Source organism: Macaca fascicularis, chromosome 2, assembly GCF_037993035.2.
Source record: "Macaca fascicularis isolate 582-1 chromosome 2, T2T-MFA8v1.1".
NCBI lineage: Eukaryota > Metazoa > Chordata > Mammalia > Primates > Cercopithecidae > Macaca > Macaca fascicularis.
The window spans coordinates 98,228,334-98,243,511 of record NC_088376.1 but is presented as its reverse complement, the minus strand read 5'-3'; the positions used below and the strand labels follow the sequence as shown (position 1 = coordinate 98,243,511).

At 43.1% G+C, this 15,178-nt stretch overlaps 1 protein-coding gene across 21 annotated transcripts in view; it reads left to right on the top strand.

Annotated features, from left to right (window-relative positions):
- Window positions 1-15,178, top strand: part of DGKG (diacylglycerol kinase gamma) — a 214,029-nt gene that overhangs the window by 72,844 nt on the left and 126,007 nt on the right. For 18 of the 21 annotated variants that reach the window (XR_012430965.1, XR_010585063.2, XR_012430967.1 and 15 more), the window contains exons 7-10: window positions 3,103-3,152; window positions 7,027-7,101; window positions 7,794-7,916; window positions 13,052-13,169. Coding sequence is in view for 18 of the 21 variants with exons in the window: in XM_005546608.5 (XP_005546665.2) it covers window positions 3,103-3,152; window positions 7,027-7,101; window positions 7,794-7,916; window positions 13,052-13,169 (366 nt within the window). In the remaining 3 variants the exon portion in view is untranslated. The remainder of the gene's footprint in view (window positions 1-3,102; window positions 3,153-7,026; window positions 7,102-7,793; window positions 7,917-13,051; window positions 13,170-15,178) is intronic. The other 3 variants (XM_074031634.1, XM_074031628.1, XM_074031635.1) reach the window with 1 other exon arrangement.

The following is a 15,178-nucleotide window of genomic DNA, read 5'->3' as shown; positions in this document are numbered from 1 at the left end:
ACTTAAACATAAGCAAGGGAAGTCTGCCAAAGGTTAACTCTTGCCAAAAACAAAATGAAACAGTTTGCTCATTAGCTGAGCTTAAAATCTCTCCCATAGGTTGGAAGTGTTAACAATTGCAAGTCTTAAGTGCTAGTTTGGTGGCAAATGTAGCAGATTGCTGTTTTCTTCTAGCTAATGTTAAAAGTGAAACATCAAATTATTTCCAGCATTTAGCTGGATTTTGAATTTCAGGCATTGTATTTATTGGTAACTACCAAAGAGAAGGTGACAGATTGTTTTATATTAATGACTCTCCAACTGAGTCTTATAATGGCCATGCAAAGAAACGTTAAAACTTGTTATTATAGAAAATTTCAAAGATAAAAGTGGAGAGTACAGTGAACGTCCATGGCCCCATCACCCAGCTTCAACAATGATCAACTCATGGTCAGTCTTGTGTTTATACCTCCCACCCATTCCCTCTGCCTCAGAGTATTTTGAAGCAAATTCCAGGCATCATATAATTTTATCTGTAAATATTTCAGTATGTACCTCTAAATTCACAGACTCTTCTTCTTTAATATAACCTCAATACCATCATCACAGCCAAAGAAAATGATTCCTTTTACTATTATCAAATAGTATTCACATTTTTCCAATTATCTTAGATATTTTTAACTGTTTGTTTGAATCAGGATCCGAGTAAAATTCATATATCACCACTGGTTGTTATGTGTCTTCACTCTCTTTTAATCTTTCAGATCCCTCTCCATCTTTTGCTAATTTTTTCCTTGCAAATTTTTTTTTTTTTTTTTTTTTTTGAGACGGAGTTTCACTCTTGTCGCCCAGGCTGGAATGCAGTGGCGTGATCTCTGCTCACTGGAACTCCACCTCCCAGGTTCAAGCGATTCTCCTGCCTCAGCCTCCCGAGTAGCTGGAATTACAGGTGCCCGCCGCCATGCCCAGCTAATTTTTGTATTTTTGGTAGAGACGGGGTATCACCATGTTGGCCAGGCTGGTCTCGAACTCCTGACCTCAGATGATCTACCCGCCTCAGCTTCCCAAAGTGCTGGGATTAGAGGTGTGAGCCACCGTGCCCGGCCTGCAAGTCTTTTGTTGCAGAAACTTGGTCATATAGAGTTTTCATTTTGGTTTGCTTTTTACTAAACCATATCAATTTATATCCTTCCTTAACTTTAAGGACGGAAAACAAGTTAAACTTTTCTTTGTAAAAACCAAGCATGTATTTTTTTGGAAATAATAGACTGAAGTCCCACACCTATTGCCAATGCAATAATAACAAGAACAACTATCATCAATAAACACCTTATATTTGCTAAGCACTTTGAATGCCTTCTCATTTTAACCTCACCGTAACCTAGAAGGAAGGCACAAGAGGGTTAAAAGACTTGTCCAAGGTTACACTGCTAAAATTAGGATGCTTACTCAGGCCTTTCTAGTTCTATTGTTCATGCACAGTAGGACCAGAGAGAGGTCAGCGCTGGAGAGTCGCCTAGGCCCAGAGACCTGGAATAATGCTAGCAGAAAAGGTCTGTTTATGTCATTCAACCATCTGCTGGGTGAGTCATCAGCGTATGATACATGCCTCAGACTGGGGCCTTCTGAGGAATCACAAAGAATCGAAAGCCCATGACCCTACCTTTAAAGGACTTTGACTTCGCCAGCGATGCACCCCTGAAAAAAACACAAGGTACAGAGACATTAAAACATCTAGGAGGAAATGATGACACAAGGGCAACTTTGCAGAAATAAGGGGACCGGGCTGATACGTGCCCCGAGGTGTTGCACCGAATGGGTGCTCCACAGAGAAAGCAGGCATGATGAAGGGTTTTAAGGAATAGCAGGAAAGGCCAGGGAGCACGGAGGCTCATGCCTGTAATCCCAGAACTTTGGAAGGCCGAGGCGGGCGGATGACCTGAGGTCAGGAATTTGAGACCAGCCTGACCAACATGGAGAAACCCCGTCTCTACTAAAAGCACAAAATTAGCTGGGCGTGGTGATACATGCCTGTAATCCCAGCTACTCGGGAGGGTGAGGCAGGAGAATCACTTGAACCAGGGAGGCAGAGATTGCAGTGAGCCAAGATCGCGCCATTACACTCCAGCCTGGGCAACAAGAGCGAAATTCCGACCCAGAAAAAAAAAAGCAGGAAAATGAAGAAATGCTTATCTCTGCTTCCTGCCATCCCGACTTATGAGACCACAGACAGGATCTTTGCCTTTTGGTTGAGTAAAATACAGGTTTCCAGGTCCCATAAGTAAACGTGTAGTTCCTTGTCCAAAATTTTCTCCCAGAACTTCCTTATCCTACATCACCTCCCTGCAGTTAGAACATGATTGAAGATGTTTCTGAATAGCATGTTTCCAAATACCTTTTAGAAAAAGGAAAAAATGGCTTCTGTAACAACTACTTCATAGCATTATGAAGGATTAAGTAATAATGAGAAAGTATATAGGACAATACCTTGTATATGTTAAATGCTATATATAAATGTTCATTTTAAAAGGAAAATAAAAATTAGTGACATCTGTTGAGTGTTTTCTATGTTCTAAGCCCAGTTGATTTGGCCTATCAGTTACACATTAATCTTCATAATAATCCTAGGAGAAACCAGCTATTATTATCTCCACTTTATAGATAAGGAAGCTGAGCTCAAAGAAGTTATATAACTTATTGGGCACTCCCCAGAAGTGGCAGGGCAGCCCTAGGATTTAAATCTGCCTAACTGTACACTTTCTATGCTCAATAGAAGCAAAATGCTGTTGCCTCTGCCCCACCCCCAGCTGGGCATTTGCTTTAGGTTGTGTTCTAGTGACACTGAAAGGTGTTCATGCTCCCCAGGGAATCATACTCATGACCTGGACTTCATCAGCCACATAGGTATTGCTTAAACAGGTCCAGAAGCCAGGTGGTTCTCCTCCCTTGGCCCAGCCTCTCCTTAAGGAAGTCAGACTCTGCGCTCAGAGGGAGGAAGAGCTGGCTGCCACAGCCTTCGTCACAGTGGTGACAGAACTAATCTAAAAACTTGGCAGCATCAAAACTTCAGCCATCCCTGCTTCTTAAAGGACACCTCAAGGCTTACCTCTGTGTTTCTTACAGTCATGTTTCGCCTCTATGATTCAGATGAGAACGGTCTTCTGGACCAAGCGGTAAGTTCTCACTCTAAATATCCCTCACGGACCTGAGAAAGGCTGGGGGAGCAGGGAGCAAGCAGAGGAAGAATCTGAAAATGTTCAGTTCTGTCTTTATAGTAATAGCAATGTCTCGATGCAGGCTGAGGAAATCCGACTGGGACCTCTCCACCTGCTATTTCCTAAGGGCCAGCCTTGCAGAGCGTGAATGCCAACTTACCTTTTCACTCTCAAAGCCTGGGATCATCAAATCTCAGGATGGAGGGATGCTTTAGCATGTGACCTAGTTTAAATTCCCGTTCAGTTCACAAGGTCCTCCTGCAATTTCCTGCAGGAGTCCTGAGGCCAAGAGGAGAGGGCAGGGGAGGCAAAAAGACTAGGGGAAAAGGGCACGAGAAAGGAGGCTGCTGGTCACTGCTGATGTGCTTTGGCATCACCCTTGGCTGCTTCTCCTACTCCAGGGCACTAGCCTAGGAGTCTGGTTCTGTCTGCTCTAATGTCAGGTCATGTTCCCATCCTGTTGCACCTGAGAAAGCCTGAGACTCACCCTTACCCCTTCAGGAATAGGCAAGGATCAGTCAAGGCTCATGGAGTAAAAGGAAGGATGGAAAGAGAAGAAGGCAAACAGAGTCAGATAGGCCCTGTGATCCTGACTGTCAATGTCAGAGATAGGGCTCATTAACAGGAAGGCCCTGAGGTTGAGATGCAAGGGGTTGAGTCAGACCAGAGGAAGGAAGGAGGGGAACAAGTCCACTAGACCAACTGAATCATCCCAATTCCCTCTAAACCCCAGGGTGCCTCTGTGGGAAGCACTGTGGCTCTTCAGCCACATTGCAATGCTGTGGGTTGGGTCATCTGCGGGAACATCCAGAGGATCACATATTTACTGGTCATCACATATTTACTTGGTCATCACATATTTACTGAGTGTCTGCATTATGTCAGGCACTCTTCTAAGCACTGGGGGTATGGCAGTGTAGCCAACTGACAAACTTCCATGCCCTCATGAAGTTTTCATTCTAGTCCAAGCACAGACACTAAGCAGCATAGTAAAAACATGTATCAGGTAGAGATGGGTGCTAAGAATAAAAATAAAGGAGGGGAAGTGTTGGAAGAAGTTGCAGCTTTAGTGAGGGTGGCCAAGGAAGGCCTTTCTAGGACGGGGCATCTGAACAGAGGCATGAAGGAGGTGAAGGAGTAAGTCTAGGGGAAGAGCCTTCCAGGAGAAAGAACAGTGAGTGTGAGGATCCTGAGGGTGCCTAGGATGTTAGAAGATTCGCTCCAGGCCAGTGTGAATGGAGCAGAATGAGTAAACAGATGAGATCAGAGCGAGGGAATGAGATTAGAGAAGTCATGGGATGGGGGTAGGGGAGTGGGGAGTTTGCAAAGCATGTTAAATTTTATAGGTGATTAAAAGTGTTTATCTTTAGCCAGGTGTCTGGCTCACACCTGTAATCCCAGCACTTTGGGAGGCCGAGGCAGGTGGATCACGAGGTCAGGAGTTCAAGACCAGCCTGACCAATATGGTGAAACTCCGTCTCTACTAAAAATACAAAAATTAGCCGGGCATGGTGGTACACGCCTGTAGTCCCAGCTACTCCGGAGGCTGAGGCAAGAGAATTGCTTGAACCCTAGAGTTGGAGGTTGCAGTGAGGCAAGATCATGTCACTTACTCCAGCCTGGGTGACAGAGGAAGACTCTATCTCAAAAAAAAAAAAAAAAAAAAGTGTTTATCTTTTACTCCAGAGAAATGGAGAACCATTGACGATTTTGAGGAGGGGAGTGATGTGATTGACTTATGTTTTAACAGAATCACTCTACTCCAGGTGCGGCGGCTCATGCCTATAATCCCAGCACTTTGGGAGGCCGAGGCAGGCAGATGACCTGAGGTCAGGAGGTTGAGACCAGCCTAGCCAACATGGCAAAACCCCGTCTCTACTAAAAATACAAAATAAATTAGCTGAGCATGGTGGCAGGTGCCGGTAGTCCCAGCTACACGGGAGGCTGAGGTCGGAGAATCACTTGAACCTGGGAGGTAGAGGTTGCCATAAGCCGAGATTGTGCCACTGCACTCCAACCTGGGTGACAGAGGGAATGCAAGCAGGGATACTGGTTAGGAGGCCATTGAAATAATCAAGGCATGAAATGGTGGTGGACTTGTGCAGGGCAGAATCATTGCAGGTGGTAAGAAGTTGTTAAATTCCAGATACATTTTAAAGGTAATATTGGTAGACTGAAGCAAATCTCAAAAGAGTTATCTGATTCAACCTGGAATCCCTGGCATATGGACTCCCAGTAACGGTGAGGTCATCCACTACCTTAAGACAGCCATTCCACTGCTGGAGGTGAGGCTGGAGAGGGCTTCCTTCCCGAAAACAGGCACTCCTCTGTCCGCCGGGGAATCGTTTTCAACTCAAAACCTGCTTCTGCTCCCCTTCTCCCTCAACCCAGCAGGGAGGCCAAAATAGCCAGTCCTCAACTCCTCCCTTCCCTGCATCCTTCTGCTTCCTTCTGTCCCCCGTACCTGGCCAGGACAAGTGGAATACCTATCCCATACAATAGACCTTCGAGTATTTGAAGGTGCTATCACATCTCCCCTAAAATCTTTTCCAAGCTAAAATTTCCCTATTCCTATGCTGGTTCTCATAAGGCAGGATTAAATATCCACTTTGAACAAACTCTGGTTTGTCAATGCCATTCCTGAAATGTGGCACAGAACAGAATCCATCCCCTATGACCCTTTAAGTGTCCAAACGTGGCCCGATCAGGAAGACCTCAGGAGAACTTTTTCTTTTTGAAATCTGCCAACTCTGCTTCTATTTACATAGTCCAAGACTGAGTCCAATTCTTGGTTCCTGAATTACATTTTCTCATTAAATCTTGACCCAACCAGATTCACAAGTTCTTTTCTATTGGAACTTCTGCCAAAGCCTCTCCCCACCTTTGTGCCCACTTTCTTACCCTCATCTACTGGCCTATCCTGTACTTTTACAATGGATTGTTTCTTAATTTAAATGAAATATAATTTTTTTAAATCCCTGCTGGGTTTTAGCTGGCTATTTTGACCCAGCATTCTATCTGGTGGAGGTAACACTTTTGAACCTTGCTTCAGTCTACAACATGTCCTCCCAAAGCAATCTTACTATGAACATCTTAGCTGGTGCCTAAGTGGTGCTAACGTTGACACCAAATTCCTCTGCAGTCTGGTATGTTTCAGCAGGGCTCTCAGAACACTGACTCATTGGCAGCCAACAATTCTGTGAGGTTTTTGATGGAGCCTGGCCTCAGTACCAAAGGGCTTATTCATCAAGTAAACATATTCCTCATGAGTTTCCTGTTCACGGACTCCTGGGCAAAGGGCTGGACCATGGTAAAAAGGAAACAGAGGAGATAACAAAAGGAATCAAGATCATGGTACCTGAGCTAAGACACACACAGTAACCCTCCATGCAAGAGAAACTGGCCTTGAGTGGGGAGATGGATCCCAAGTTGCTAAAGCTGTGGGGATGAGTGATAAGAAGTGACAGGAGAAACCTGCCTTGGTTTGTAAGTATTTGTGGAAGTGATAATCACAAAGAGGGATAAAAACAGGAGTGCTTTCTATGCATTCCAAGTTAAAGCACAGAATAAGGGAGAGAAGGTGGGTCCAGGAGAAGTCAGTGTTAATGAACTTTTTGCATACCTCCAGCTTATGCATGCTCTGTGCTTCTCGTGAGCTTTGTGGTCGAGACAGAAATAAACTGAGCTCCTCACAAAATGCCAGTTACTGCACCAGCTTCTTCTCTTGCCCTGCCCTGTCCCTCTTCCCACTGGGCTTAATTTTGAGTTCAGCTCTTAAGGACACACTTTTGGTTGTCTCCTTTTGATATTTTCTCCCTTTGCTATTTTCTAGGAGATGGATTGCATTGTCAACCAAATGCTGCATATTGCCCAGTACCTGGAGTGGGATCCCACAGAGCTGAGGCCTGTGAGTTTCTGTAAGGATGGGGTGGCTTTGGAGTGAGCTTCTGAGATGGGAGGGGAACACACTCGGGACATGAATGAGTGTTTACTCTGCAGGTGCTCCCAGACTCATCTTCTTATAGGCAGCTTCTTTGGAGTCCTGCACTTTACCTCCCACCTCTCTGATAGGAAAAATGTAGGCATCAGGAAAATGTGCAGACATAACTGAAATAACCATACTAATCTTTTCACCAGTGCTAAAATGTTATAACAGAAATTCATCAGTCAAATAATTTAGAGAGAACTGTAGAGGTTTCTGTTAGAAAGAATTGTAGAGATTTTCCTCAATCACCAGATAAAATGAATTATAATAATTACATTTGGGGGCTCCTATGTGTCAGGTATTTTATTATTCACTTTACATTCATTTTCTCTAATCCCTGCTACAGTGTTGCAAACACAACAATATTATTTCCATTTTTACAGATAAGCAAACCAGAGCCCACAGAGTCAGGGTGACTGACCCAAGGCCCAAGGGCAGAGCCAGACCTGGAAGCCTGACCTCCTCACTCCCAGTCTGCTCTATTCACACTTAACGGGAGGGGAAAGGGTAAAACACAAACCAGATAATGCAAGACCAACAAGACAGCAGAGGCAGAAGGCAGGTAGACAGGTTGATGATGAAAATGGACAACGATTGCTCTTCGGATTCCACAGATATTGAAGGAGATGCTGCAAGGGATGGACTACGACCGGGATGGCTTTGTGTCTCTACAGGAATGGGTCCATGGAGGGATGACCACCATCCCATTGCTGGTCCTCCTGGGGATGGATGACTCTGTAAGTCAACAAGCTGGAGTTCAGAAATCTCTTGCCATTCAGGAACATTGGGCTCCACATTAATATCCACATATCACTTTGGCTTCTGCTCCAGACTGCCCAACAGATGTGCCATGCATTCTAGACCAGCCCCAAAGTCCTCTCTATTCACATTATCTTGTATCCATTAGTGCCTGAAATATATTCATTTGACAGACATTTACTACGTTATTACTACATTAAAAACACTGCTGTGAGGGCACACAGACACAATATCTGCCTGCAAGAACCTTATACTCAACCAGGCAAAGGGCCACAAACTTCAAAGAAGAATTCTGTCTTTTCAACAAATTAGGTTTTAAAATGCTAAGAAAATTGGGGAAGGAAAGGTGAGAGGAAAGAAAGAAGGGAGAGAGGAAAAAATACTGACTTGTTGTAGGGGTGGCTTCCATGAGTGTATCTTATTTAACAATCAAAACAACCAGATAAGGTAAATATTTTTATCCCAATTTACACAGATGGAAAACTGAGGTTCTGACCCTAAGGAGCAAAAGGAGGAGTGAGCATTTGTCTCTGACACCAAAAATAGTGCGCTTTGTAATATCTCACGCGTAAGAGTTAGGCCAGTGGGAAGAAACCTTGGAAGGTGTTGACTTGTCCCTGAAGAATGCATGAGATTTTGATGTCCCATTCTTGAGAATAAAGAGCAGGTGGAAAGACCTAGAGAGAGTTTATGGCTTGGAGAACAGCTTGATTAAAAACACAAATGAAAGAAAGTTCTGGGTGTGTTAGGCAAATCTCCCATTTGATCAGAGTAGGGCATATGTGTAAAGGCTTAATGTGAAATTGATGGTTATATATACCTTCATCTGACCCAGTTACTGCATTCTCTACCTATTTACCAAGTGAACTCACTTCCATACATGAGGTAGGGAAGACTAAAACTAGTAGAAGCACAAATGGTGACATTAAGCGTCTACTAGTCACACTGGTGGTGTGACAACACTACTTTGAGATTACAGATCTCAAAGATTACACTTCTTTCACACTATTCCATAGAGAGGAACAGAGCAGCAAGTGCAGCTGGGTGAGCCTCTAGCTGATCAAGTTGCCTATAATATCTTCATTTCATAGCTCTGCAATTCAGGACTAAAGCTGAGCCCCCATTTCTGAAACTCAAGAACTAAGAATTGGGCTGGACGCGGTGGCTCAAGCCTGTAATCCCAGCACTTTGGGAGGCCGAGATGGGTGGATCACGAGGTCAGGAGATCGAGACTATCTTGGCTAACACGGTGAAACCCCGTCTCTACTAAAAAATACAAAACAAAAAACAAAAAAACTAGCCGGGCGAGGTGGTGGGCACCTGTAGTCCCAGCTACTAGGGAGGCTGAGGCCGGAGAATGGCGTAAACCTGGGAGGCGGAGCTTGCAGTGAGCTGAGATCCGGCCACTGCACTACAGCCTGGGCGACAGAGTGAGACTCCGTCTCAAAAAAAAAAAAAAAAAAAAGAACTAAGAATTGTACAATCATTTCATAGCATGTCCAGTGCTTTCTAAGCGCTAAGGAGAAATCAAGGAACCAGGATCTACATGACCCCCTTCTCATTCCTTAGAACCCTAGAAAGTCAAGCTGGAAAAGATCTTTGTGGTCCCTGGTTGATTTCCTTTGTTTTACAAACTGAGACCCAGAGAGGTGAAGGAACTTGCCCAAGGACATCCACTGAACTGGCACTAAAGATCATCCCTCTTACTCGGTCATATCACACCTCTCACCCAATGATCCTTTGCCAAGAAGCTTTATGTACAAGAACCCAATCTAGGAACTGGAGGAGCTCAGATAAGTTAGATATACTTTCTGCTGATTTTACTCACTCAAGATTATACTCAAATCAAAACGGAAGTTCTGCTTGGTTGCTGTTCCAAAACACCATTTTTTTTTTTCTCATTTAGGGAATAAAGATGGGACATTTTAGTTACAGGGAACCAATTTCCATTTTCTGTTCTACTTTGGACTTGCTGAGGTTCAGAATACCACCAACTCTTTGCATGGAAAAGACCCGCTGTTTTGTGACTGGAGGAAGGAGAGCCCATCTACTTCCTCAGCGTTCTCCCCAGTGTCTCCCCTAAATGCCACATCAGCCTTGTAAAAAGCTCTATTTTACATCAGGAAAGTGGCCAATGCAAGTTTAGTTTTATTAACCAAGAGTTTTGTGCACTTATTTTTAAATATGTACTTTAAAATTTTTTGACACTATTTGGGGTTTTGGAGAAAGCCCCCATCAATGTCTTAAAAGTCCATGGCTTCTTGGGCTTTTTCAAAACCCACATACAATCACTGAAAAGTCTGGGGAATCGCTGAATGGGATATTTGCAAAACAGGCTCTCTCCCAGGGAAATCGTAGCAGCAGCATAAAACCTGGCGAGCACAAGGAAGGCTCCTCCCACATTCTGCAGCCACCATCATGTGGAAAGGAAAGAGCCACATGATGGTGCTATAACCCAAGCAGAAACATTACTTTATCCCTAGTCATGGTCCCTGCACTTCTTATATCCATAAAAATAGTAGCTGAGAAAGGGGGATCAGCTAACTGACTTAGCTACTAGAGGTGTTTTCAGATACATTGACAGCCCTTTGGGCTACATGAAGAAGTCTGCTGAAGAGTGCTGTCATTTTCCTTCCACCCATACAGGAAAACCCTGGCTTGCGAAGTAGAGAAGAGGGATGGAAAGAGCATGGGCTCTGGCCAGCAAAAGACCCAAGTTTGACTCCTCCTTCAGTCCTTCATTATCTGTGTGGGTTTGGGCTAGTTACAGAACTTCTCTAAATCTCTGTTTCTCATTTCTAGAATGGGAGTAAATCTACCTCCTTCCATGTCAACAAACACTTTTTAGTTTATTTTGTGTCTCCCAGCATCTGGAATGAAATAAGAACTTAATGAAAGTTTAAATTTACAACGTGTCAGGCATTGAACTAGAAGATTTACTTACATGATATCACTTAATTCTTACAAAAATCCCTTGAGGTAGACCTTGGTCAAATGAGTAAATGAATGAATCAGTCTTTTGGTAAATCATTATCAATTTGTGAATGCATTTACTAAAGTGGAGACCATTAGATAAGAGGGTTTTAATTCTATAAAACTCATATCCTGGAATAAGCAGGGTTTGAGGTAATGAGAAGAAAAGAGCTTCTCTGTCCCAGAGGAGGAAGCTAGCATTTGGAAAAGAATGTGAGCTCCTCTGGAGATCATAACAGAAGCCTGGGCACAGGCCGAGGTCTGGTTGCAGTGACCAGCTCGAATGCATATGCACCCCAGAATTGCATTTGAATTGCATTTGAGTCCCGCACATTGGACACTATGTCCATGACCATCGGTCCTCATCACCTTACCGTAGCTTTTACCGCTCATAAAACCAGCCCAAGAGTGTTACCTTGCGATGGAGCCTACGAGAAAGGTTCAGGGATCGCACATGCAGGAGGGACGTTCCTCCAGCCACAGCCTCAAGCCGTGCAGTGCTCCCCTGGGGTGGGAGGTGGGAGATGCGGTGCTGCAGGAAAAGTGTGTGTCTGTGTGAGGCTTGGTGTGCCTAGTAGGTGGAGGTGATTTCACTTCTGAACAAAGTCAGGAGGAGATGGTCTAACCCTCTCTCTGTCTTTTTACTATTTTATCTGTGTACTGAAAGCTGATAGGAGGAAGACATTGTTTTTTACTAAACTCTTTCATCTTGATTATCACACTAGTACATGCATACTGTAAAAAATTTGGAACGCACAGAAGAAAGTAGAAATCAGAGAATACAATAAATCCATATTGCTACCAGCTATAGCCAACCTCTATTAACAGGTTAGTGAAATTAATTCCCATCAAAGATCTATTAGATAAAACTCAAATCATAACATATCATCGAAATGGCATTCTGTTTTTTCACTTAGCATCGTATCATGAGCACATTTCCATGCCATTAGATAGTCTTATAAATACCTTTTTGATTGCCACCTAACATTACATCAGGTGGATGTACTGCAATTAACCTTTTGGTAATTTTGAGACCTTTAGGATATTTCCAGCTTTTCATTATTTTAAATAATGCTGGGTTCAGCATCCGGCAGGGCCCAAAAAGGCTCATCTGACTTTTAAAAATTATTTCTTTAGGACAAAGTCGAAGAGGAGAGATTGGTAAGTCAAAGGTTATAAACATTTAAAGGATCAAGATAGATAGATAGATGATAGATAGATAGATAGATAGATAGATAGATAGATAGATAGATAATAGATGATAGATACATAGATAGATGATAGATAGATAGATGATAGATACATAGATAGATACATAGATAGATGATAGATAGATAGATAATAGATGATAGATACATAGATGATAGATAGATAGATGATAGATACATAGATACATAGATAGATGATAGATAGATAGATAGATAGATGATAGATGCATAGATACATAGATAGATACATAGATAGATGATAGATACATAGATAGATGATAGATAGATGATAGATACATAGATACATAGATAGATGATAGATAGATAGATAGATAGATGATAGATACATAGATAGATGATAGATAGATAGATAGATAGATAGATGATAGATACATAGATAGATGATAGATAGATAGATAGATAGATAGATAGATAATAGATACATAGATACATAGATAGATGATAGATAGATAGATAGATAGATGATAGATACATAGATACATAGATAGATGATAGATAGATAGATAGATAGATAGATAGATAGATAGATAGATAGATAATAGATACATAGATAGATGAGATAGATAGATAGATAGATAGATAGATAGATAGATAGATAGATAGATAATCAGATTGTTGTTGTTCAGTGTATGCTTCTGCCAGCCATGTGGGAGAGGGTTTATTTATCCCACATACACATACTCCCATTCAGATGTTTCTTGCTTTTAATATTTGCTAATTTTTAAAACACACACAAAAAAACTTTGTTTTTATTTGTATTTAAAAGAGTAAAAAAAAATATCAATAACTCATCTTCCAAATATTAAAAAAAAGTCTTATTTAGGAAAAGGAAGAACGTGCAAGAGGCAGCCCCTGGCTTCATCCATCTCAGGGTGGCCAGCTCGGGATCTCACCTCCTATTACCCCTGCAGGGCTCCAAAGGGGATGGGCGGCACGCCTGGACCATGAAGCACTTCAAGAAACCAACCTACTGCAACTTCTGCCATATTATGCTCATGGGCGTCCGCAAGCAAGGCCTGTGCTGCACTTGTGAGTAAATTTCCTTCAAACCTCTTTCCCCCAGGCACCATCTTGCTCTGCACGTGGTTGGTTGATCCATTCCAGAGAAAATGTTGGTATTTCTGCTTCCCAGCTTGAGGGACCACCCATATTGTTCCAACAGAAGGAATAAAGTGAGGCCTTCATGTCCTGTTTTTACTCTCCCCAAGTCCAATGGACAGGTCTTGGACTATTTATTATTAGAGGCTTTTTATGGGCCACTGACTCGCTAGAAAAAATTATTAAAGTTCGCATATAATTTAAAATTTCTCATACTACTTTTATTTGGGTTTTCTAGTCAATATTTATTCTGGATATGTTCAGAGGAAACTTATTTTTAAAAAACTAATAAGCATTTGGGGCCAAGTATGGTGGCTTACACCTGAAATCCCAGCACTTTGGGAGGTGGAAGCAGGTGGATTGCTTGAGGCCAGGAGTTTGAGACCGGCCTGGCCAACATGGAGAAAACTTGTCCCTACTAAAAATACTAAGGTGCTGGAAAGGATGTGGAGAAATAGGAACACTTTTACACTGTTGGTGGGACTGTAAACTAGTTCAACCATTGTGGAAGACAGTGTGGCAATTCCTCAAGGATCTAGAACTAGAAATACCATTTGGCCCAGCCACCCCATTACTGGGTATATACCCAAAGGATTATAAGTCGTGCTGCTATAAAGACACATGCAAACATATGTTTATTGTGGCACTATTCACAATAGCAAAGACTTGGAACCAACTCACATGTCCATCAATGATAGACTGGATAAATAAAATGTGGCACATATATACCATGGAATACTATGCAGCCGTAAAAAAGGATGAGTTCATGTCCTTTGTAGGGATGTGGATGAAATGGGAAACCATCATTCTGAGCAAACTATTGCAAGGACAGAAAGCCAAACACTGCATATTCTCACTCATAGGTGGGAACTGGACAATGAGAACACTTGAACACAGGGCGGGAAACATTGCACACCGGGGCCTGTCATGGGATTGGGGGAGGGGGGAGGGATAGCATTAGGAGATATACCTAATGTAAATGACGAGTTCATGGGTGCAGCACACCAACACGGCACATGTATACGTATGTAGCAAACCTGCACATTGTGCACATGTACCCTAGAACTTAAAGTATAATAAAAAATAAAAATTAAAAAATAAAAAATAAAAATACTAAGAAAAAATTAGCTGGGCATGGTGGCATGCACCTGTAATCCCAGCTACTCACGAGGCTGAGGTGGGAGGATCACTCAAGCCAGAGGTGCTGGGAGGCAGAGGTTGCAGTGAGCCGAGATTGCACCACTGCACCCCAGCTTGGATGACAGAGTGAAACCCTGTCTCAAAAACAAAAAACAAACAAACAGAAAATCATTTTACATTCTGTAAATGCAATGGGAATTAAAACTCTACAGTTGTTTCACTTTTTAATTCCTTTAGTAAAGTCAGAGTGGAAAGGTGGGAAAAACTACAAGTGGTAGAGGAAAAAGCAGAGAGGAAGACTAGGAAGGCGGACAGGAGAAAGGGATGGGGGAAAAGAGTGATAAGGAGTAGGAAAGAAGGGGTCACAGGGAGCAGGAGGAGAAGGCAGAGGGGCTGCAGCAAGAAGGCATGGCAGGCACCAGAGTATGTGGGTGCAGAGCCCTGCCACCCACCCCATGATGTGGACAGTGGCACTCAGCCTGAACCCACCAGAGACCAGGGAGCTGCTGCTGCAGGGAGGCCCCTTGGCTGATCCAGGTCGAAGTGCTTCATCCAACACGCGCATGTGAATGAGGCAGCAAGTGACCTCAGCCACAAAAGTTGCCTTGGCAGAGCTGGACCCACTGTCCACAAAGACCAAGCATCAACAGGCTGAAGAAGGGGCCCAACAGGCCTGGCATGGTGATTCATGCCTGTCATCCCAGCACTTTGGGAGGCCGAGGCGGGCGGATCACAAGGTCAGGAGATCAAGATCATCCTGGCCAACATAGTGAAACCCCGTCCCTACTAAAAATACAAAA